Below are 24,583 nucleotides of genomic sequence, written 5' to 3' on the forward strand. Positions count from 1 at the left end.
GGTCTCCATTCTCTCTGGACCCTTTTGGCAGCTAAAGGCCAAGTAAAAGAAACAAACCAAAAAAAAAGCCCAAAATGCTCCAAGAACTGATTGGCATTGCATTCGTAATTCCAAAATCCCAAAGTTCAAACTGGTGTAAATTTAAGATGCAACTGAATATAAATGGGCCAAATTTAAGTCCTAGACCCAGCCCATCTACAACAACAAAAATGATATCGGATAAAATAAAGGAAAACGACAGAACCTCCAAATAAGCAATTTCTTCGTGTCAGACTCTCAGCTGCAAATCAGTTGAACTGTCCCGTTTTGAAGTTTAGGGAATGAAGTGGGATTCTGCAGATAATTTGAGGGGAACAAAGTGGAATATACCCTTTCTTTCCCCTGATCAATTAAAGTTCAATCTTCTACAGGTGAATTTTGCCTTGTAAAATACTATTCAAGAAATATATTTGATGGTTCTGGGCTTTATGGCTTTATAAATCTTTGTTGAAACTAGCTGGGTTGGGGTTATAGGAAGTGATGACTCAGGCTCATTCGGGTTTGTGTGTTCATGGGGAGTTTTTTCATGAGAAGGAGGAAGGAGTTAGGGAGCTCTGAAATGGAGGGAGATGGGGTATATGTCGGCTTATTTGGATTTTAACTACTGCCACGTTAGGCCAGCCATATCCTTCCTAGTGTATCGATTTCTTGTTAAAATTGTTGATTGTCAAAATTGAAAGAGTTTTCAATATATTGCGAATTGAATGATTTCTTGAAATATTTTGCAGTTGACATGTTTACGAATAATCGGAGGCAAGAAGAGCGGACTGGAAAATATGGAACTCCCCGGGTAAATTACCTTCAGGTATATCTCTGCTGTAAATTATTGCTATCAGAAATATTCAACTTTTCCCTGTTCAAAATGGTTGTGAAGGCGAAAATGTAGTTGAGAGTTGTATTTTTTTATCTGCCTTAATATTGATTGTTTGGGAACTTTCATTAGTGGCAGTTGATAGTTAGCATCCATTGTTTTCTTTGTTTGATTTAGGAATTGGTGAGTCAGTTTCAGAATGCTACTGATGAAGGTATGTTTTGTCCAATTCTTGTTTAAGCATATTTACTTGCTTCTTTCGTATAGCATTTATGAGGTTAAGGCATTTGATTAATAATTAGCCTTGACATCAGCTGGTACTGACAGGGTTTATGAAGTAATGAAACTAATGGAACAAAAGATTATTCTGCAGTTTTTGTTGTGGATTGCTAATTAATAATTGATTTTGACATCATTTAGTACTAACAGGGTTACGAAGTAATGAAACCAATGGAACAAAAGATTATTCTGCAGTTTTTGTTGTAGATTGCTGATCAAATAAAATTCAAGTTTTTTTATTTGCTGACATGGAGCTGGTACTGGGATCCCTAGATTGCTTCTGCCATAGAATTTCTGTGACTGCTAAAAACATTGTTTCATCCACGGAATCTATACAGAATCAATTTCTTGCAGTAATGGTCATGTGACCGTAGAGTAGAACCTCTTCTTTGGAGGGGAGACATGCATAGATGAAAAGGGTCTAGAGGCGAAGTTGTTGTATGAATGTCATATTGCCCTGGATTGGTTTGGATGAAGCAGCCTTAGCAAACAGGTTAAAGGCGGACGATCAGTTTTGAGCCAATGGCCTCCTAGGTTGAAAACTCAGAATGAAGAATTCTTGACTTTGCCACAACCCTGATGGTGATCATGCTATCAGGGAGTATGAACTGATTCATGTTGATGAGGAATATGGGGAGCTTGTCTTATGGATAGGGTTTATATTAACTTACTCCAAGATAAGTGGGATGAAAGGATTGGTTAATTTCATGTTTTAGTCCTCATGCCTTCTCATACTGTTAACTAGGGACATGGTTTCTGTGGGAGTATCTGCACTTATGACGTATGATATCTATCAGCAATTGGTATTCTCTATCATGGAATAACGTGTCCAACTAATAATCCTACTCATCCTAATTCCAAATATAGCATTTGTGGTCTCAAAATTTTGTGTTATGTATCTATGAACACCTGTACCTAATTTTGGTCATTCCGTTTTAAGTTAACCTATGAAATCTTGTTATTCAGAGATAAAGGAGAGAATTGCTGCTAATCTAGCAAACTTTGCATATGACCCTTACAACTACACATTCTTGCGCCAGGTAGTTCTAGAACTTTTGAGCTATATATATTTTTCTTTCTGCCATGACAATGAATGTGCTTGCCCTGATATAAGCAGCTTAATGTTTTGGAACTTTTCCTCGACTGCATGACAGAGCCCAATGAGAGGCTTGTGGAGTTTGGTATTGGAGGAATCTGCAATGCCTGTGTTGGTAAATTGGACCTCTGGCCCTATTTTATTAGTCATTTAAGAAAAGAAGATGTCTATTATTTTTATATCTTCTAAGATTTTCTCAACTGGTTTTTATTGCCAAACAGTCAGTTATGGTGTATAATGTAATTTGCTTTTCACTTGTAATCTAGATCCGTCAAATGCTGCAGTTGTAATTCAGTGTGGTGGAATCCCTCTTGTCATTGAATGTCTCTCTAGTCCTGTCCGAAACACGGTAATTAGTAGTATTTGTTTTCTGGCTTGTTCAGATCGTTGTTTGGATGCCCTTACCCTTTGACTATTGGAAGTTGACTTCAATCAGGGCTCAAGTTGCATATCCATACTGCATAATTTTTTGAAACTAGAAAAGGTTTACATCGCTTACTTTACTCAAAGTTCATTGACTATCATTCACTCTATTTATTGCTAAATATTACAGAGACAGCAGTGGAATAGAGATGAATCCCGTGGCAGTCACATGCTAAATATTCCAGTTCTGGAGCATCTTTTAACATTGGCATTGTAGTTTATGCTTGTATTTCATGGAAGCCACCTAATGCTATCTTCATCGTAATTACTAGATTGACAAACTAATGTACTTGGTTGATTTTTGTTGACTTGTATTTCGTTAATATGCTATTTGAGCTGAATTTGGAATGCAAGGCCTTATGGATACTCCATGGATTGCTGTTAGTCATGGCACATTGACCCTGCTATACTTTATTGCCAACCATTTATTTAGAAGAATTTGTTATTTGTAGTTATCCTGAAAGTCACTTCTGCCAGAAAGAGAAATGAATCTCTCAAAGTGTCCTTTGAAAAACGGAAACTTGGTTATCATCTTGGTATGGTTGTGGGTATTGTGTTACCAGCAGTATAATTTTGTCCGGATACTTACTAGTTACTGCAAACAAACCTCAATATGGCAGGTGAACTATGCTCTTGGGGCTCTGTATTATCTCTGCAGTGCATCAAACAAGGAAGAGATTTTGAAGCCAGAAGTAGTGGATATCATCAAAAGATATGCTTCAGCTGGTGCAGTTAGTGTGAGCTTTAGTAACATAGCCCAGGCTTTTCTCGATAAGCATGTCTCTGAGCTGAACCAAGCACAGGATTAGGCAGTCAACTTTGGGGTAATGAGACTGTGGCATGTAGAAATTGTATTTATCATGTGTTCATCTTCTATTCTAATTTCTTTTGAGACTTAAAACATCCCTATATGCATAAAATTGTTTTTACCGTGTTTCTTGTGATTTTTTTTTTTTCAACTTCAGAATCAGTAGCAATTCAAGGTCAAAAGCCTACGACTTTCTTCCAATGTATACATTGTGGTCCATCTTAAGTTCCCTCTGTTCATAATGGTCAGAAACTCTGTGTACTTGAGTCTGCTCATAATGGTTCAGGTACTATGGTAGTAGATATCCAAAGCAGGAGAGAGAGAGAGAGTAGTTTCAATTGTTTGGAATGATTAGATGCATCAAATGGATGGAACCCGTCCGATCTTTTCTCATTCCTCTGTGTTATGTCGGCTGAAGTTCATTGTCAAATAATGGTTGCCGTCCTAAAGAGTAAAGAGGGACGGACCCCATATGCTATGCTCTGCTCTTTAGAAGTTTCAAAACTTGTTAGTTTGGACACATAACCTTCCCCAGTGGCCACTCCACATCCACATTGGGTAGACATCAATGGAATAATAATAATCATCTGCAGGCGACAGTGATGCGGGGGAGCATAATTGAGTGCGGGGACCTTAAAAGAGAGTGTGGGGTTGTTGAGAGTAGTTTTAAGGCATAAAGTCTCATATGATATGACATGAGAAGAATCCATTACGTGCTTTGATTCGCTTTTGAAGCTAATTCTTTTCAAGACAGTCAACTTCTACATAATAATATTTTAATCAAAATTTATGTTCACTTCAGATTTTCGTGAGGATTTGCAGAGTGCATTTTTAGAGGGCTTTGAATCCGACATTTGTTTCTGGTGGTCAATTTTTACAGTCACAGGTCCTATCCATGCAAATCCTCCTGCCGGAAAAATCATATAAATGGAGGAGGGCTCAAGGCCATTTTAAGGGGAAATAAATTTTTAAGAATCTTTTTGAAATAACGCATTTTTAAGGTCAAAGTAAAAAAAGTTAAAAAGAAAAAAAAGCTATAGATTGGACTGTTTGGTACGTTCAATTCAATGTTGGGTACTATGATGGTCGATGGTAGTGTCGTGACGTGACCAACCGCTCCCCTCGCTCGCCCACCAATAAAATTTTAAGACAGCATTGAATTGGAGCTGATTCTCCTTTCCTTTTCCCACCCCATCACCCCTCTTCGGCTCATATTCATTTCTCCAACTCAGGGTCCCGGATTTCTTGCCGGCGGAGATTTTCTCGCCAATCTCCGCTTCCCCTGTTCCTTGGGACTCAAACCCATCTTATATATCTAGCTCTTTCATCAGATAAGCTCGCAAGAACAAAACAAAGAAAATGGCGTTCGAGAAGATCAAGGTTGCCAACCCCATCGTCGAGATGGACGGTTAGATATTTTCCCACCCCTTTCTTTTGATCTGTTTCCTTTTCTATATAGTTAAATGATTGTCATGCAGATCTGAGTTGCTGTTGATTCTTGCTATATGGGTTGACTTTTGGATCCTAGAGTGCCAATGGGTCGTGCATATGAAGCGAAAAATTAACGAAAAACTCTGATGTTTATGAGGTTTAAGTGATTAGTACAAAATCCTAGTATTGATTTTAATGAAAGTTGGTGGGCCCTTTTTTTGCTTTTATTGGAGATATTTGTTAGCATTTTGAAAGGTGATATTTTTAACTGTTGTACCTGCATTGAAAAATCTTGATCCAGCTTCCATTTTTTGTTTTTTTTTGTTTTTTGGTTTTGTTTTGGCAATTTTGTTTGCTGGTGTTGGTATTCATTAAGCTTTATCTGTTCAAAATATTTGAAAATTTTTTTTATTGATCAGTGTATGTCAGCGTCTCGATTCAGATGTTAGTATGTCAAAATTGTAGCTAAATGTTTGTCAACAACAGATACAAGCAGATAGTCTGGGCATTCTTGTTCTGGCTTGTGATGCAGTAAACTAACGAGAAAAAAAGGTTCCAATGGAGTTTCAAGGTGTATGGTAGTGGTTTACTAGATAAGCATTTGGGAAAGAGATATAATCTGCCCAGACATTGGAGAAAAAATTGTAGAACTGTTACACTGAGGTTCAGTCTTGTTGCTGGCTGATCGGAAATGGCATATGACTTACACTGGTTAATACATCAAATGAGCTGCTATACATACAATACTAGATTGAATCCAAATAAGCGAAAGTTAAAATTTGATTACGATGTTTTAGTCAATGTTCTGCAGGTTTTCTTTGTCATTAATGAGAATGTGCCTTTCACTGTATTATGTTCTTCTTTACGTAATGCAGGAGATGAAATGACCAGAGTCATTTGGAAAGCAATCAAGGATAAGGTAACAAGTTTGCATTTCCAGTGCTTATCTTGTTGGACTTCCTAGTTTATGTTGTTATATGTATGTTTAATTGCCAAGAATGTTAGTAACAAGGAAGTATGCTTGTGCTGCAGCTCATTCTCCCTTTCCTGGAGTTGGATATTAAGTATTTTGACCTTGGACTTCCTCACCGTGATGCCACTGATGATAAAGTTACAGTTGAAAGTGCAGAAGCTACTCTGAAGTATGACTTCATGTTACTTATGCTTTAGTTTCAAATTGTCGGACCGTTATGTCTCTATGTTCGGGACCCAGTAATTTCAGTTTGCATGCCACAATGTTTTTATGTGGTTCTTATTTACATGTCATTTTCCTTTCCTTGGTTATATTTGCTTGAAATATCTCCTGTTGCTTGCGTTCTTTGGCCTTACTTTTTGTTGATGTGATTCAATTGTAGGTACAATGTGGCAATCAAGTGCGCAACCATCACACCTGGTATGAATAGTCACATGAGACCTGAAACCCCTTAATTATGCATTTTGTTATATATGAGGATTCACGAACATTTATTCTTCAGAGTGCAGTATGATTGCTTTACCTGCTCAATAATATTCACATTCTGTATCTAACAATCACAAACACAGATGAAGCTCGTGTGAAGGAGTTTGGTTTGAAGGCTATGTGGAAGAGCCCAAATGGCACAATCAGGAATATTTTGAATGGTCAGTGAACATGAATCCTCCTCATTCTTTTAGTTTTATTTGTTATTATTTTTTTATAGTTTCTTCATGCGAATGCATTAATCTTCAATGCCCATCAATTTACTCTCACTGCAGGCACGGTCTTTAGAGAGCCAATTCTCTGCAAAAATGTTCCCCGGCTTGTTCCAGGTAATGAACTTCATGCAGTTAAAACATTTATACTCGAAACATAAATCATGAAATGGAGTAATTTTGGTTACTTGCTATCAGGATGGAACAAGCCAATATGCATTGGAAGGCATGCATATGGAGATCAATACAGAGCAACCGATACTGTGATCAAAGGAGCTGGAAAGCTTAAATTGGTGTTTGGTAATTCCTCACTATCCATCTTTCATTACTGATTAAGCACCTTAACCAAACCTCATTGACTTGTGAATTCTGATTTGGTTATCAACAAAGAAGTTCATTTTGGTATCTATTTTACTTATAACATACTTTTCCCCTATTCTTTTTCCGGCTTCTTAATCCCTAATATCAATATGCAGTACCAGAAGGAGCCGATGAAAAGACCGAGCTAGAAGTATTCAACTTTACTGGTGCAGGTGGAGTAGCTCTATCCATGTACAACACAGATGAGGTATGGCTTTCAAAATTGGGGTCTTATGGTTAATTTTTGATGATTCTCTTTGTGGCTCATTTATAGCCCTTTTTTGTTGTTTGTTGGAATTGCAGTCTATCCATGCTTTTGCTGATGCCTCAATGAACGTTGCATACCAGAAAAAATGGCCACTTTATCTTAGCACAAAAAATACCATTCTCAAAAAATATGATGGAAGGTATGCTGCACTTCCATGTTAGGAACTTGTTTATTGATCTAAACAATTGCTTGAGTACTCTTGTCAAATATTTTATGTTTAATTCCTATAATTTGTCTGTTTCCAATTTTGTGCTTTTCACGTGTTTATCTGACCCTTTTCTTGTTGTTTTCTCCCGTCATTTAATTTCTGCCTTCTCTTTGTCTTCTCCAATTTCGTTTTTCAGCCTGTATTTGAGCTTTCCTTTTTGCTTTTCTCCTGTCATTTAATTCCAGCCTTCTTTTTGCGTCTGTCAATTTTGTTTTGTTATGTAATCTTATCTTCTTTATCATTTGTTGCTCCTTAAAAGGTTCAAAGACATATTCCAAGAAGTATATGAAGCCAACTGGAAATCAAAGTTCGAGGCTGCTGGAATATGGTGGGCTACTTAACTGCCTTTTTTTTGTGTTGGGGGGGGGGGATGCTGCTTCCTTCCATGTCTTGTGAATTTTCCCAATTAACTGCATAATACATGTAACAGGTATGAACACCGTCTTATTGATGATATGGTTGCATATGCTCTAAAGAGTGAAGGAGGTTATGTGTGGGCTTGCAAGAATTATGATGGGGATGTTCAGAGTGATTTCCTAGCACAAGGTATGCAAGTTGTATTACTGATGTCTACACATTCTGATTGTGTTCTTGGAACAGGAGTTGCTTATTAAAGCCTCTTTTGCTTATGGAGAAATAAAAGTCCTCTGTGTCATGTAAATGTTCAATTTTTGCACAAACTTAAGTTTTCGGCTTCTTTTCAGGGTTTGGATCCCTTGGGTTGATGACATCTGTCCTGGTATATTTCTTTTCAGTGTTTACTTCCATCATGATATCTTTTATATTTTTGCTTCCTTTATTTGCTCAACTGAAGGCTTGTATTATTGGATGAAATTTTGATATGACTATTTACTTAGTTTTGTCTTTACATTCATCTGCGTGCCTGTGTCAATGGGTTTGGTGTGATTTAGGTATGTCCTGATGGAAAGACCATAGAAGCTGAAGCAGCCCATGGAACTGTTACACGGCATTACAGGGTTCACCAGAAAGGAGGTGAAACTAGCACAAACAGCATTGCCTCGATCTTTGCTTGGACACGAGGACTCGCACACAGGTATGGTAGTGTTAATTTACTTTTTTTGCCTCTTTAGCTCATCATGACCATCTCATGGCAGACAATTGTTTTAGTTTACTCACAAATGATAATGATGATGAACGTATTTCTTTTCTTACTTTTTTACAGGGCAAAGTTGGATGACAACCCTAGACTGTTGGACTTCACTGAGAAACTGGAGGCAGCATGCATTGGTACTGTTGAGTCAGGAAAAATGACCAAGGATCTTGCACTTATCATCCATGGACCTAAGTGAGCAGCTTACCTAGTACTGTTTATTTGTGTACTTTTCTTCAGACTTGTCAATAGGGAGGATTAGAGAAGACCATCAGTTTAATACTGCTACTGATGTAACATGTTTTCCTTTATGGTGTAGGTTAAGCAGAGAACGGTATTTGAATACTGAAGAGTTTATTGATGCTGTGGCTGATGATCTGAGAGCAAGACTCTCCTGCAAAGCGTAAGTGTATGTCTCCTACAAATTTACTCCTGAGATTCCCTCCCCCCTTTTCCCCTTTTTTTCTAATATTTATTTGGTGAGTGTTCTGTTTGTCATTTGTGCTAGTGTTTTCTTTTTCTCATAAACCTGGAATTTTTTAATTTTTTTTTTAGATAATGAAGTTTGTGTACAATTTAGAGGCCAAGCCTCTTGTTTCCTTTGTGACCTTTTCATCAAGATCTAGTTGCTGTTCTTATTTGTTCCCAGAATTTTTTATTCTTAGTTTAGTTCTTTGCTTGTTTCTTCGTACAGAATTTAGTGATTGAACATGTAACAGGAGCTCTTGTTCTTTTTGCTGTTGCATTCTTACCAGGTCTCTGTAGGCAGGTTGATGGATCTGCTTCTCTCTGTTCTGGATTTTGCTGAGAACAAATAAAAAAGGGGAATGAGAGGAGGCTGTTGGGATGGTGGTCGCCTGAATTTGCTCACTCAGTGAGATGTATTCTGGTTGTCAGTTTAACATTTATTTCCCTAAGCTAAATGCTTTGGACATTGCAAATGTTTCTTGGAGGATGATTTCTCATTACACATCTATAATAACCTTAATTTATGCCATGTCTTTCTTTTACTCTTTAGCCATTTCATCATTTATGAAGATTGTGAATGCGGGGGAAAAAAAAGCTTTGTTATAACCTTAATATGTTTGAAGTAAATAAGCTTTGTCATCTAGCATAAGTAATCCTGACAGCATCGGATCTTTCTGCCCTGTTTTTGGCTTTGAATGGCTAAACTCGTTTATGGGAAGGGGCACTCCTGAGGACGGGGGCACAGTGCTAAAATTTCGATGCCGCATGCATGCATGTGTCCATGAGATTGCCCGAAAAATGTTTGAAAAGCTGATGTGTTATTCCTCCTTCACTGCCCACAGAAATTTTTTTCACATCGATTGAGAGAATTGACTTTTTTGAGTATCTTGTGACAGTCCTTTTTGTGTCTTAGGATCAATTTGTTATGCGAAATACTAATCTCCAAATGTTAATCGAACTCGGGACTGGTATGCATTTAGGAATTTTGCTTCCCAAAATAACTTTTTCGGGGACCACAAAATTTTAAGAAAAGAAAAGGAACAGAGAGAATTTTTCCTGAAACAACTCTTGAATTTCACAAATCTTGACCGCAAGCCCTTGTCAATGTTCTTGAATCTCTCTAATTGCCTTTCCAAGTTACGTATGTGAAAAATGCCTTTAGACCCTAACAAGTGTGAGTGCTGACATATAAGCCTTTGCAAGCAGATCTCGTTTCGCACGGGGGCCAGGCCAACTATTGAACGATATGTGATTAAATCCTCGTCCGCCATGCCATGTTTGCATCCATCAAGGACACGACTCCGTAGTCGAATGCTGTTTTGCTGTATGGTTCCATTGCTGAAGTAGAATGCAGTAATAATTAAAGACAGACAGGGTCGGCATCCACTTTTTTGATAACTCCAAACCTGATGTTGAAAATTAATTCATTAAGAGTTTTTTGAATTTAATATATTTCATAACAGAAAGAAATGCCTTAAGAACTGCTTAATTTTTGTTCATAACTTTAAATGAATATTTTTTTTGCTGAATTTTCTGAACTGATCATAGATATATCATACCTCCCTCCCACAAGCAATACAACTCTAATACACATGGCTCTCATACGCAACAAACCTTGATACATGCTCTAACATAAAGTGCATCAACATCCTCAAACATTGAGCTTTAGTATGCTGCATGCAGAATAACCTGGTTTTTCTTCTAAATTACAGTAGTATAACCTGCGGCATCCCTTTGTTTCTTGAAACCCTTATCGTGTTGTCTGTTTACAACATGTATCTTCAGTTACTTCATAAAAAACACAAAGGAGATGCTCCTAGTATACCACATTTAGTTGGGGGTCACATAAAAAGTAACCCAAGCAACAGGCAATACGACTAAATCAAGGAGATGCTCATGAGTTGAGCGAAAAATTTTCTAATTGCACGGCCGGCCGAGACTAGTATATCCTTGGATCTTTTAGCGAACGAATGAGTGAAAGCTGCCATCAAAGAAAGCAACTCCAGTGTATCTGCCACATGAAATGTGAAAATTTCTCCGTTTAATCTACGCTTACAAGCAAGTAACAGGGTTAATTGACAACTAAGCGTGATTACCAAGTAGCAGAATCAGTTGAATGTCTTTGATGCCCATCTCCAATTTTGAAATTGCTGCTCTCATGCTGATATCTGAAAGAATGGCAATGGTCAGTCTAGACAAAATCTTAACAGTGGTTCAAATGCTCCCGCTAATGTATGACACTTTGACTTTCTGATATATAATTCGTTACCCTACCTCTGATAAAATGGCAAACCATAGATTATATATATATATATAACTAGACTGACTAACTAACAAAAAAAAAAAAAAAAAAAAAAAACAGCACTAGACACTCGAAAAAGCATCCTGTGAAAGATCTCAAGAAATTGAAAATCTAAGCTGTCCAAAAAATCATGTTATATGGTGATTAAATACAGAGTTCAAAGATAGAATGCTTACTGTTTTATCACCCAGATTTGACCATGCATGTCAGGAAGAAGAACATCATCTATTTAGTATTCCAATAAGAAAGATAATCATTCTAGAAAATCCCCATGTACTTCACAGTTCTATAAATCCACGGAATCCTACAAGCCCATCTGACTTCTACTACTTTAAAACAAAACAAAACATGCATTTTCCTAGCACATAAGCAAAGAAAGAACTAAAATTAGCTCTGCTCTGTAAGCTTAAATAGAATCTCACCAGATTCAGATTTTTCTTTGGGGTAGAGACCATGGAATGCATTTTTAGCATAAGCCCTCAAACGGACCCGTTGAGGAGCACCCAACTTGCTGATCAAAGACCTAAGCAGACCACTACAGAAGACAAAAAGGGGAAATAAGGTGATCATCAAAGAAAAAATACATCCTTAGACTTGTGAATCATATTAGACATCAAAATATAAAACAAATTGCAATTAGAATGGGAGGAGCATGGCTGGAAATGAAGGAAAGCATTCTTACTCAGCACGCAAAACTGTCAAAAAATCAGCTGGTAAAGATTCCATGAAGGAGGATATGTCCTCCATCTTAAGGGACTTCAGTTCTCTTTTTAGAGTCCTCTTCTCTTCATCTGACATTCCTCGTCCAAGTGGAGATTTGCTGTGAGGTTGCAGATTTAGAAAGTGTTGTACAATTATATTAACAGTACTATACTAGTAGAAACTCGAAACTACAGGCATTAAACAAACACATGAATCAATGCTTGATTTTTCATGCCGACCAATTGATAGTAATTTCCATTCAAAATCAAAGAATAATGTACAATTTTTCCTGTTTCACTGGACATGCATTAGTATGAGCTAAACTATGAAACCAAAGTTCTCACAACAAGATATGGGAGAGAAACGAGCAACGAACTTTCAAGTAACTTGTTAACTAATAAGTTATGAATTGTATCTGATTGTTTTGAATTTCTCCGAATGATGCAGGTAACTGTATTCTATAGATAAACAGACCAGCTTTAGCTGTAATGTGTCATGTGGTGAACTTAAGTGCAAGGACTTGCATTTCTTGAGCATATCAAGCTTATTTCCTATACTTTCGCATTAAATTATCAGTATATCCGCACTACTTGGTCATTACCAAACCAACACGCATATATTCAGCTTAGGGCATTAGTGCCAGACCATAACCAGGGGAAATATGAGCTGCATCTTCACAACCTATCCCTTTAAAAATAAATAATCACCTGTTCAACGTTCTTCCTGTGAAAATGACGGGAAAGTATCTGGAGTACTTCCCGACACCCATCTGTTCACCAATCTGCTCAATTTTGTTTGAGTCCATGAAAATCAAAGCCTTCCAAAGTTGGCAGTAGTTCAGCCTGAAAGCTTCATCCAATTCTTTACAGATCCCATGATCCAGAAGAACTGCATGACCACATCAAATCAAAGTTATGGCATCACTAAATGTCAAAAGTACACATTATATTTTCGAGTTAAATTAGCTCATTTCTTATTTATCACTTTTATTTATGAGTAACTGCATACCTAAAGAAAATCCATTCTGTCCTTGAGAAACCAATATATTTCCAGGATGTAAATCCCCATGCAAGAAACCATGGATAAATATCATTTCTGCCACAACCTCCGATAGGGCCTTTGCAACCTTTGAATACAAGCCAGTGACGGAGGCGAATAAAGAGTGTCAAACAGTAAAAAAAACGGCACTGCATGGTAAGTTAGAAAGCTTGCATAATCCCTCTACTTCTTGATTAAAAAAGTCTGAAGAGATAGTCTACTACAAGTAAATATGCTTCTGGTGGAAATATGATCCACATCAAAACACAGCCTACTTTCCAGAAAAAGAAACCAGAAAAATTTTGAGCCTGCTAACTTGAAAACCAACCTTAGCTGGATTAATCCCCATTCGCTTCATAGATTCCAAGTCATCAACCTGAAAGCTAAGGAATTTCCTGTTAATGGCACATATCGATATGTCAATACAAATGGTGGCCAAGAAAATTGAAATTGATGTACTAGCATTTTATGCCAACAATGACTAAGAAGAAATTAAGGAAACCAAGCATTTTTCCTACTTAAAGAGAAGAAGAAAAAGAACTTTGTTGATACCAAGAAGAGTACATACATACACAAGAAGAACTCAGCTAAATGGGAATTAAACAAGACAAGACATAACAGTTTCAGAATTACTTTGCAAAATCTTCCAACATTGATTGATAACCATAATAGAAAGAATAAAATAAAATGCTCTTTTGCAGACTACAAATCGGTTAATGCTGGTAACCATATGTGAGCAACTACATGTACTAAGAGAAGCAACTCATATAGTTGTTTCATCCTGACCAACATGGAGACGACAAATAAACATATTCAGAACTTTAGTTTTGGGATTCTGAATTCTGGTAGTCCATCAACATTTTATGCCTAGGAAGCAAGATGGAAATTGTACCTTCTGTCCTTTACAATATTGCATTGTCAAAACCTTGGTGGTTGTCAAATCCTGGATAGATTTCTTAAAGAGTGAGTGAAGCTGATACATGCATAGTAAAATAAAGTACCAGGGGCAATGTACAAATCTGAGAATGTAATGGACTTGAATACCATACCCAAAAAACACGGGGAACCCTGACAAAACTATTGCTTCGTAAATTTTTGGCTGCTCGTTCTGAGTTCATAGCTTCTTGAATAAAATCTATAAAGCAACAAAGATCATAAATGTCCAGAAAAACTTTTGTCAATATATCATTTAGAATTTGCCAAGATTTACAGCTACAAGAAAAGAAAGTTCAAGGAAAATTTGTCAAGGAACATATAATGATCACTCTTATGAACGACCAGTTTATGTAACTCTGAACTCTAATATTATTGGTCTTCTATTTCCTTGCAATGAAGCCTAAGAGAAGAGAGAAAATGATGTGCAGCACGGGGTAGAATGCATAAAAGCTGCAAGGAAAGAAATTTTCTACTTGGTATTCAATCAATTTGTGCCAGTCTAAAATCCCTTACCAAGTTCAGAAGATATAGATTTTTCAAATTCTGACAGTATCCACCCAAATCTGTAGTCAGGAAAAAACTGTCGAAAGAGGGACAAGAAGAGAATTGTAAAGCGTGTGGAGCCATGTGAACAGAAGAAGAAAATTACATTAAATAATTAACCAAATACATGGAATTGAAAAGTCAAAAATGTAGAAAGATGAACAAGCACACCAACCAAGTCCACAACTTGTGAGGTTATGCAGTATCTGCAAACATTTTCAAGTTGAATACCTCTTTCATTTCAACTTCATTCATAGACACCACAAGAAAAAAGCCAAGAGACACGGATATTAAAAAGATTGTAGTCTACAGCCTCACGGTCAAATACCACTTCGAGTCAAAAGGCCACTGTGAAAAAAAGCATTCCCCAGAAAAAGAAGTTCACTGAAAGTCATTGTTCGTTCTTAGTTCTTACACAGTGTCAACCTCTGTCCAAAGACATTACCAGCCCAAAAACTAGCTGAGTTTGTTTAATTTTTCCTTTCTAACACTCTCAAAAGCCCATTTTATTTAATTAAGCAAATTTTATAATGGATACCTCCATGACTTCAATAACTGTTAAAATGAGATGTTGTATGTACCATTAGAATTTAAGTTATCAAAACGGGTGCAACTGTATTTGAGTTGGTCTAATGGGGTAAAAGCTGAAAAATAAACAAACTCCCAATTCAAGCAGGGTCCCAAAGGGTTTAGTCGGGATAGTTTAGGTTTACTTCATTGCTAGTTTGACCTTTTCTAGTTATTTGTTCCCCTAGGCCCTCCAAAGAACCATTCTCTAAGAACTAACATCCCCCAGAAACCCAGTCCCACACCACTATTTCCTGCAATACTTGCCAAAAAATTACAGCTGGTGGCTTTTGGTGGATCCAAGGATATATCAGATTTCCCAGATGTATATCTCTAGTAAATACCGCACTAGATAAGACTTTAGAAAATCAATTCTCATTGAAGAAAGGAATTGAGCTACATATATTTCAGGCTGGAAAAAGTTAATATTTGGTGAAACTGAATAATGAACAAGGAGAAACAAAAAGACAGAATCAACAATTAAGAGCTAAGAGCATTGCTTGATGATGTAATTAGTTCATACCCAGGTGACTAGTCTTGAGAGGAGAGACATGGTTGCAAGGTCATACTTCATCTGCTTCTCTAACCCAGGATACTGCACCTGCAATTATAGTGGTCCAAATCAATTGAATACCGATGAAAAGTTGTAAATATAATTATACATCACCAATCACCACATCCACTTAGTTTTTAAATAAGTACTGATGGTGACTAAGGATGGCTGCTTCAACCAAATGCTTAAACTTGAACTAAATGGCAATAAGCCACAAATGTTAACTTCTTCCAATGTTATGTGATAGAATTACTAAAAAAACCACTACATTCCCATGCAACAGGAATCTTACAGGGAACATGAAATAGAAGAAGTGGTTCCGTTGACAAACATATGAATAGCCGAAGGTTGACTTTTCATCTTGAGGAAGGGTGGGGAACAAATATGCTGACAGCAAAGTCTCACAAATGTGCACAATTACTTTTTTAGAAGATGAATAAACTAACATAATTCTAAACATAAGAACACATATATTGTGAAAGAAAAAAAAAAGAGGGGGGGGGGCAGGGGAGGTAGGAACTCCACAATGAACAATTAACAGATAGAAACAATAAACCAACCTTTACTGCCACTTCCTGGTTATCATTTAGTACAGCATGATGTACTTGAGCAATAGAAGCAGCTGCAACTGGCTGCTCATCAAATGAAATGAATCTAATAGGAATAACACAAAAAAAAAAGTGGTAAGCGGTTGTTGTACCCAATGATCTTCTAGTAACAAACAGTTTAAAATTCAGAAGCAGTTTTGGTCTAGATAAATGTTCAACAGATTTTAGCCTATCATATGAAGAGTATGTTTTTCAGTCACTGAAGGTTAAAACATCAAATTGCATTGAACAAATGAATTCCGAACTTGGAGTTTCTCTTTTCTTTGGGAGGGGGGTAAGCTTGAAGCACTTAGGTTAATATTCGTCCATCACTCAAGATGTATATGCCAAATTCAACCTCAATTTAGGAAGTTCAATGTACTTCAAAAAACAACTAAGCCAGTCTAAAAAATTAGGCAACTTCAAAACTTACATCTCTGATAAATCACGACCAAAATTGCTGACTAGTAATTCTTTGATAGCTTTGAATCGGCAAGGAGCTGTCTAGTATAGGATACAACCAAAATCAGTAAACTTGCCAGAATTGAAAAATTCTCATCAGAAACCAAATGAAGGTCAAATTTAGAAGGGGGAAAATATTAAAACCACATAAAAATTTATTCTAATTTCAGAACCTGATCCTGTAATGAGGAAAGAGTTGATGAGTACTCCTTCGGAACTTGCCGCAGAGCCGCAACAAATTGACCAGCTTTCACATAAAAACCTCTATTGAACTCGCATAATTTCAAAATTCTCTTCGCTGACCGCAAATGGACCTATTATTGAACAAAGAATCAATATTTTAAACGCATTTCCTGCCAGATAACTGTTTCATAAAACAGTAATAGGCAACAATAATGGACATAAGCACCTAAAATTAAGAGAAGTTTAGCAATGTAATCAAATTTCTGAAATACCAAACCTCGGAGAGAACATTCCGGTACTCGTCGGACTTCTCCGGCAAGTAATGTAGAGAGTACTTATAGTCAACTACAGTGGAAGCTATCTGCAAGAAGCAGCATTTAGTACTAGTCGAGATTCAGACAAGAAATGATGACTAAAAATTCCTGTTCAAATGTTTGAATGAAATGAAGAGGTACTGTGAAAAGAGCGCGAGAGGATCGAACGGCGCCATAAAGGAAGGGGAAGTCAGTAGCGTGAGGAGGTGAAGGTAAGCGGAGAGAGTCAGGGTTGTCTACAAGAGCTGCGACACCGGCGGCGGAGATGAAAAACAACGACGTCTTAACCCCGGCCTTGGTTCTGGCGGGAAATAAATTAAACAAAAATCGGGTCCTCATCTTGCAAAAGATCAATCGGAGAAGGACGGAGGGAAAGAGAGAGAAGACCAAAGATTCTTGCTTAAGTGATTTGCAGGAGACTCTCGAGTCGATCGGAATACTCGGGTTAATTCGGGTGAAAAAGTTATGGTCCCGCTTTTGAAGTAAAAATCGTGTCGCTGTTCCCGTCAAGTGAAAACGTTTTTTTTTTTTGTTTTAGAAGTCACACGACTTTGTGCATTTCTTTTGATGAACAGAACATGACGTCGATTTTGCACGAATTGGGGAACAAGTTTTTTTTTTTCCCCAAAAAAAGTGAGTCGAATGAGTAAAGGAAGCGTCTGACTCCATCCCCCCATCTCCCTCCCCCCAGCCCACCAAGAAAAAAAATTTTTTTGAAAGGAGGATGCTTCATTTGTAGTTGGTGACAAAGTTGCCTTTCTTTTTTCTGTTGGAAGACTGACAAAGTTGCCTTTACCAAGGAAGGATGATACTGAAGGAGAGAGCATTTCATTATTAGGACAAAGTAAGTACATTAAATGCTTTGCATTTGACATTTTATAGGCGCTTGAAATGAATCGTGTGAATTATACATAGATAATAGATCCCATTTTAAGAATATTCTTCTTCTTGAAGAAAATCTGGAATGATTTCTTGTAAATCAAACCAATTAGGAAAGAGCTTATGGTAAAGGAGTATTACTATATAATATACATTTACGTACCTAAATGCAGAATTGCAGATTCAGGATCATTTCTGAAGTATAGATACACAGATATAAGTATATAGATACACTCAACTCTACTAACGCTCGAGGGACATTTAAAGAGAAAATATATAAGTATAGATAGATTATACCAAGCTCTTTCAAGTGTTGAAAGCCAATGGAAAAAGTTTGGTTCATGTTTTAGTTGAGTAGAATGCATTTCAATTCGGGACAGGGAACTGTTTCAGTCTGACAATTCAATAAATATGAAGGACTACACTTGCGTCCCTTGATATTAACTTGCCGAAATGCGCAAGGACTTTTAGGTGTGTCAACAAGACTTTGAAGGCTGTTCCTGCCCTGAAAGTCTCAGAAAGTAGCAGAAATTGATTTCAGGAGGGGTGTAATTAAAGTTCGTACCATTATCCGATTAGCATATTTAATCACCCGACTCCCTTTAATGCTATTTCCTGTGTAATTCCTTTCATGATTTTTATATCAACTGCATTACATTTTGCCTCAAAAATGCGTCAAAACATGGAAAACCGGTATACAGATGATCATTGATCAATGCAGCTACTGTGATGCTCAGGCCTTGATATGACATGCTTCTGCCCAACATGTGATAATAAATGCCAATTTATGCACATTTATTACAATACCAAGGAAGATTAAGTGGTCTAGAATGACGTTTCAGACTCTCATTCCATCCTCACAAGGTCTTACCACTGTGGAGTCTGGACATGTCCATGAGAACCAGAATCCAACCAGAGAAGCCTCACTTCTTCAAGCCTATCCTTCCAGGCTTCATAGATGGAGTGGTAAGCTTTGCTCTTCAGTCTTCCAAGTCCAGGTTTATCGGTTTATGCTTGTCTTCTGTGTTTGTGGGACAAGCTTTACATGATTACATCTACAAAATGTAAAGTTAGGATAACTAAGCCCAGTTACTTTTTTCATTGTTAAGCATTTTTTTAATTTGCAGAAAATTCCAGCATCTTTCTTGAACTATTTAGGTGGAAAGATATCTGAAAATCAGGCAGTATTGCGAAGGGGTGGTGTTAAGGAATGGAGGGTAGAAATTAGTGACCAGTGGCTGAGAGAAGGCTGGAGAGCATTTGCTGTGGAGAACAACTTGCAGGTGGGAGATTTTGTAGTGTTCGAACATGAAGGAAATATGGTGTTCGAGGTTTTGGTTTTTGACCCTAGTCATTGTGAGAGAAAATATGCATCCATTGATGATGAAAAAAAATGCTCCCAGAAATTTAAAGCTGCAGGTTAGGTTTCCTTTTCTTTTCTTTTCTTTTAAAATGAATGTGTTTTTCGTTTTCTGCTTGCATTTGTTATTTGATGGATCCAAATGAAGTGTGATTAATGTTCTTTTGAAGCAACTGAAGAGATTCCAAGAAGCAAGAAAGTTAAGTTGGAACTGTCTGATGATCAAGAGGAACCTGATTCTACTGATCAAATTTGCCGTCCCTATTTTATCTTTACTGTCAAGCCAATTAACCTTCTGTATCACCGATTGGTAAATGTGACTTTTCATGGTTTTCCTTTTGATGTATATGAACTCTACATCTGTAGACCTATATATTTTACTTTTGGTGCATGAATGATAACATACTAGCGATACTCTAGAAAATGTATATGAAATGTCCTCATAACTCATTAGTATTAATACATTGATCAGCATGCTTTCAAGCAGAGGAACTAGCTATATACTGAAATCTTATGATCAAGTTAAAATGGTTAATAAGCTTTTATAGCTCCATACTCTAGGGATATGCTCCTCGGAAAAAAAAATTTCTTTGAGTTTTCACCCAAAAAAAAAAAAAAAGAGCGCTGCTACAGGGGAAACGAAATCGTATGTTCAGTGCTCTCGCCTTCATCTTTATACCATTTAAGTGTCCACGAGTAGCATCAACTGATACGCATATTTGTAGAAGTTACGATTAACAGCCTCGCTTGATTTTGTTGTCAGAACATTCCCAGGGATTTTGCGATGGAGAACGGTCTATTCGGCAGAGAATGCAATATAAAGCTAAGAGATCAAAGCCAAAGGTCATGGAGTTTAAAGATAAAATCCAGTAGCGACTGCGCTTCCATTCAATGTGGATGGAAAAGTTTTGCAAAAGCACAAGGGCTGAAGGAGGGAGATGAATTCGTGTTAGAGCTCACTGAAAATGGAGAGGCGCCTGCCTTCAATTTCTATGGCAAGCTTTTCTGTTATTATTATGCTTCCTGATATGTATAAAACATACATAAGCTTGAAGAAATTCAGGCAATATAAGTGGAAAAGTGATGTTCTAAGTTCATCCCTAAGAATTTGATACATACCATATGGTTAGGCTTTAGAATAATTGATGAATCAGATAGGTTTTCAGACGTACTAGTGAAAAATGCATACTTTTTAAACTGAGGCTAAACCTAAATGGTAGTTCATCATGTACGAGGAAAGGAACAGAAAATGGAGACTTCACAGTTTTGGAGATTAGTTACTACTTAGTATTACTAATTAATCTTTTCCTGGAAGCACGAAGTACAACATTGCACCAAAAGGGCTGCTTTCCTTTATAATTGGGTAATGATCACTACTAAAGTACCTTAGGATAATTTTTTCAATCCAGAGCCTCTGCCTGCCTCTACAGTCAAAGTCCATTCATTATAAAGCAGGAAACTTTCACGATTTTACTGCATGCACTAATGTATGGTAGTGCTAAGTAGAAGATTTGAAGGTTCCAGAGTTCTATATAATAAAATTTGTCTACCCAGTGGAAAACCAGGTTGTAATTTGTAGACGACTTCTTTCTTGAACTCTTTTCATTCATTTAGGAAAAGACAAGGCATCAACTCGAAAATCAGGAAAGGAAGTCTCTTGGCGTGATGAAGAACCTGTTAATCCTCACTTTACGTCAACAATAGAACCTCATTGCATCAGACGTTGTGTATTGGTGAGCCATTTTGTCTCTTGCCACAATCCATTTCTATGGCACGCTATACACTACAGTTGCAACATACCTGGCAATCCAATGCAGTATCTCCCAATGAAGTTCGCGAGATCAAATGATTTAAGCAACAGAAGCTGCAAATTGATCCTCAAAGATCCAAAGAAAAGGTCATGGCATGCAGAACTCAACTCAAGAGGCAGCCGAGTTTGCATCTCTTTTGGCTTGGACGAGTTCTTTACTGCAAATGACCTAAAGGAAGGAGACACTTGCAGCTTTGAGCTTGTGGAAAATGGAGAAACACCTGTTATTAACTTTCTTACACACCTGACAAAAGATGATCAGCCTCCACCACAGCCCGCCACTGATAATCATTCTTACTTCGTCTCCACAATCAAGCCTTATAACATCAAAAGATGTGTACTGGTAAGCATTGGAACTTCTGAAACTGTCAAAGTCCATTTATATAACGAGCTTTGGGACCTTTTGGGATCTCTGATATGATGTGTCCTGCAGCATCTACCAGTGAAGTTTGCTAAACCGAATGGTTTAACCAAGCTGAAGGGAGAAATGATCGTCAAAGATGACAGACAAAGGCTGTGGAAAATAAAATTGAAGGACAGGGGAGATAGAGTTGTGCTTTCAAGCGGATGGAGTAAGTTGTCCAGAGCAAATGGCCTTAAAGTTGGGGACAGGTACAAGTTTGAGATCATCAAGAAAGGAAAGAGACCTGTGGTGAATTTCCATTGTGAGTATTTCTTTCCAGTATACTTTATGCCTTGTTAGTTAAAATTTTAGAGTTAATCTTATAGTCGCTATTTAATTTCCCTTGTTGCTTTTAGTTGTAATCTGTACTGATCAAATATTCAGTTGCATACTCTTCACTGATTGCTAGGATGCCCAGTTATAAATTTTAGAAGACGAATGAGAAATACTACTGAATGCTTAACCAACCCTTTGAACTCGCAAGTAAATTATCTCATCCTAATTTACAGGTTTTGCATGTTTCAATTTTGTGAATTAATTTAACATTCTTCAATCAAATTTTTAAGTTTCTCTTGATGTGTGTTAGCGTAAGCATTATTCTCCAAGACTGATGTGATCTGCAGGTGAGTTTCTGAAATCTGAAGAGGACAGCCCAACTTTAACCCCAGATTGATGATAATTGACAATCACACCCAACCTTCCAACTTCCAAGCACGGTACTGGCACAGTCCATCATTTCGGTAACACCGTGCTTTCTTCATTTCTGATTTCTGCTTTCAAGAAATCATTAATTATGTGCTTTTCACCTGGGCTACTTCTGAATTATGTAAAAGCATCATTTGTACCATTGGATGATTTTCTTTATCTGGATAAGTTCACATTATTCTGTTTAGGAAATGAGGTAAAATATTTCTCTTCGTGTGGGATCAGAATAGAGGGATTGATTCCTTTTTTGCTGATTTGGTCAATCCTGCATGATAAAGAAAGTGTAGGGGTACGTATGTATAGAATTACATCCCCATACCAAAAATGTGGAGTAGTTAGAAACTAAGGATTACCGAGAAAACATTCTAATTATTGCTAGCTTGACAAGAAAATAAACACAGTTGTACCTCCCATAACTCAACATGCCCATCCTCGCATCCGTCTCAATAACCTAGAATAAATCTTTTTTTTTTTTTTATTTTAAAAATCGTCTTCATTTTATTACACGTACATGAATGAAACCTGGAAAAATTTTTTTAAAAAAATTATGAACGTTAAAAAAAAGTATGGTTGCTTTGGTTTAGCGTTCATTAACCCAACCCAAATCTATACTGCGACTGTTTCACTCGAGCAATTGTTCGAGCGTATGATCTGGACGTGAGAACTTGACAAGTTGAACCTCTAGAGAGAGTCCAAGAACAAAAAAGAAGTTACTAGATATTTTAGGCTTATGCCGCTTTTATTTACCAAATGGTCCATACTGGCGTTTATGAATGGTAGTAGGAAAAGGACCAGATGGTGCAAGACCTTTCGAATGTCACGGTTGCTTAATTTTCTATAAGCACGGCGAAACCTCCCTGTCTGGCCGGTCCAGGGCTGGTGAGCGCGGTCGTGCGCGACACGTGTCAAAAGGAATCCGTCAAAGCTGTTGCGACTTCATTTTGCACACACGGGAAAGAGTGGAATATTTGAAGCCAAATAATAAATGTGTTATCATCTGCAACTTTTATTTGCGTAGAAAAATTTTGTTGGAACTGTTAGAACTGTTCAAAGTCTATAATGAAGTTGCGGCATTGTGAAGCAGTTGACTTAAAAATGTGGAGTCTATGGAACCCAGTTTGAAGATTCGAAGCCAAGATGGAGAAACTAGAAAAGCCGGATTCTAGAATAATACGTTAACCTCCCCAAAAAAAAAAAAAAAACGGTGTGCCTGCACCCCATTTCTAACGGTTGGTATTCTGCCTTCCCCATCCTCCTGATCTTCTTCTTTTCAACCGTTGGAATCTCACGACGAGTATTGACAAATACACAGACCAAATTATTTTGACCATGCAGAATGGAGACATACTTACGTGTTACTGTACACAAGCGCGTGGGTACAGAACGGGGTCGACGAACATCCAATCTTATGTAATTGATTTCGATCGTAATCAAATTGGAGGATCAATCCCCCCTATAATTTTGTCGGCAAATGCGCATGGCCTGTATCGTGTCCACCTAAATTTTTTTTTCTATATATATTGTATAACCTTGCATTTCTGAGCCACTGATAAGTGAGATCTTAAATATATATATATATATATATATATATATATATATATGTGTGTGTGTGTATATCATGGGTTTTTTTGGATGTTTATACTGCAGAAGTTGTAAAAAAAAATTTTGGAGCGTATAAATTTTTGAATATTTTGAAATATACAGTTTAAAAATTTTGAAGAGTTTCTTGAGATTAAAAAATTTATAAAAGACAAATTTGGCCAAATACTTTTTTGTCAAATAGGCCCCATATTATATTTAAAAAGTAGGTAAAGATAGTGATTAGAAAAATCTTTTATCGTTTCTCCTTTTCTATTTATTTTTTTCCAGGCAAAGCAAAAGGGCGAAAAAAAAAGGTTACTTGTTCCTTACTAAATTCCAACCCTGATGGTCCAATCTTCTTGGGCAAACAACCCTCTGATATGGAGACAGATGCCAAACCGTGGTATAGTAGTAGAAATTCGCTTTTGTCTGGGGGACTGGAAGGATGCCCACTTTGGATTTTCATCGCATGAGGCGGCGAAAATTAATCCGCGATGTTTGCCGATTTTTGTGTGGAAGAAATTCGACCAATCGCGATCCACATGTAGCCCAGCCCTCCCCATCCCCCGGGTTCAATTAGCAAGATCTGGGAAAATACACTAATTTTGATCCCTACACTTTGAGTTATTGACACATTTGGTCCTCTATATATATATTTAGTGTCCGAACTACCAATTTTTGATCA

The 24,583-nt window shown here is 37.2% G+C and overlaps 4 protein-coding genes and 1 long non-coding RNA gene across 15 annotated transcripts; 3 read left to right on the top strand and 2 right to left on the bottom strand.

Annotated features, from left to right (window-relative positions):
* The first annotated feature begins 231 nt into the window (after nt 1–231).
* LOC113700097 (uncharacterized) lies at nt 232–4,829 on the top strand. 4 transcript variants are annotated; one of them, XM_027220547.2, is made up of 8 exons: nt 232–410; nt 768–844; nt 1,028–1,064; nt 2,096–2,169; nt 2,247–2,340; nt 2,492–2,574; nt 3,269–3,472; nt 3,614–4,829. In XM_027220547.2, exons 2-7 carry the CDS (start codon nt 773–775, stop codon nt 3,455–3,457), a joined length of 549 nt encoding a protein of 182 aa, XP_027076348.1. In that variant the 5' UTR covers nt 232–410; nt 768–772; the 3' UTR covers nt 3,458–3,472; nt 3,614–4,829. The 4 variants fall into 4 exon arrangements, with proteins under 4 accessions (XP_027076348.1, XP_027076351.1, XP_027076350.1 ...); XM_027220550.2 differs by lacking the exon at nt 3,614–4,829 and having other exon boundaries at nt 2,779–3,359; XM_027220549.2 differs by lacking the exons at nt 232–410; nt 3,614–4,829 and adding an exon at nt 497–650 and having other exon boundaries at nt 3,269–3,584.
* LOC113700096 (isocitrate dehydrogenase [NADP]) lies at nt 4,725–9,502 on the top strand. 2 transcript variants are annotated; one of them, XM_027220546.2, is made up of 16 exons: nt 4,725–4,864; nt 5,763–5,806; nt 5,920–6,029; nt 6,243–6,280; nt 6,430–6,507; nt 6,622–6,675; nt 6,757–6,858; nt 7,035–7,126; nt 7,222–7,325; nt 7,654–7,722; nt 7,825–7,940; nt 8,099–8,133; nt 8,306–8,448; nt 8,578–8,700; nt 8,825–8,914; nt 9,261–9,502. In XM_027220546.2, the coding sequence occupies exons 1-15, from the start codon at nt 4,816–4,818 to the stop codon at nt 8,910–8,912; spliced, it is 1,245 nt and encodes a 414-aa protein (XP_027076347.1). In that variant the 5' UTR covers nt 4,725–4,815; the 3' UTR covers nt 8,913–8,914; nt 9,261–9,502. The 2 variants fall into 2 exon arrangements, with proteins under 2 accessions (XP_027076347.1, XP_027076346.1); XM_027220545.2 differs by having other exon boundaries at nt 8,825–8,908.
* Nucleotides 9,503–10,575: 1,073 nt separating this feature from the next.
* On the bottom strand, nt 10,576–17,773 carry LOC113699176 (uncharacterized). Its single transcript, XM_027219321.2, has 16 exons — nt 17,302–17,773; nt 17,124–17,207; nt 16,837–16,977; nt 16,635–16,705; nt 16,175–16,268; nt 15,585–15,662; nt 14,465–14,531; nt 14,065–14,150; nt 13,908–13,958; nt 13,344–13,391; nt 12,986–13,103; nt 12,685–12,865; nt 11,958–12,095; nt 11,698–11,810; nt 11,070–11,141; nt 10,576–10,984 (listed from the first exon to the last, which is right to left on the bottom strand). Exons 1-16 carry the CDS (start codon nt 17,497–17,499, stop codon nt 10,851–10,853), a joined length of 1,674 nt encoding a protein of 557 aa, XP_027075122.1. The 5' UTR covers nt 17,500–17,773; the 3' UTR covers nt 10,576–10,850.
* Nucleotides 17,774–17,784: 11 nt separating this feature from the next.
* Nucleotides 17,785–22,523, top strand: LOC113699179 (B3 domain-containing protein REM14). 7 transcript variants are annotated; one of them, XR_003450377.2, is made up of 9 exons: nt 17,785–18,004; nt 18,882–19,005; nt 19,167–19,458; nt 19,570–19,709; nt 20,163–20,394; nt 21,014–21,552; nt 21,643–21,874; nt 21,997–22,095; nt 22,236–22,523. XR_003450377.2 is itself a non-coding variant. In XM_027219329.2 (9 exons), exons 2-9 carry the CDS (start codon nt 18,928–18,930, stop codon nt 22,283–22,285), a joined length of 1,479 nt encoding a protein of 492 aa, XP_027075130.1. In that variant the 5' UTR covers nt 17,787–18,004; nt 18,882–18,927; the 3' UTR covers nt 22,286–22,523. The 7 variants fall into 7 exon arrangements, 5 of the variants coding, with proteins under 5 accessions (XP_027075126.1, XP_027075125.1, XP_027075124.1 ...); XR_011817767.1 differs by having other exon boundaries at nt 22,022–22,095; XM_027219329.2 differs by lacking the exon at nt 21,997–22,095 and having other exon boundaries at nt 17,787–18,004; nt 21,014–21,132; nt 21,217–21,552.
* LOC140010475 (uncharacterized) lies at nt 20,759–21,581 on the bottom strand. Its single transcript, XR_011817768.1, has 2 exons — nt 21,454–21,581; nt 20,759–21,378 (listed from the first exon to the last, which is right to left on the bottom strand). It is a non-coding gene; the product is annotated as an uncharacterized lncRNA (long non-coding RNA).
* Nucleotides 22,524–24,583: the final 2,060 nt, after the last annotated feature.

This window comes from Coffea arabica, chromosome 7c, assembly GCF_036785885.1.
Source record: "Coffea arabica cultivar ET-39 chromosome 7c, Coffea Arabica ET-39 HiFi, whole genome shotgun sequence".
Taxonomy (NCBI): Eukaryota; Viridiplantae; Streptophyta; class Magnoliopsida; order Gentianales; family Rubiaceae; genus Coffea; species Coffea arabica.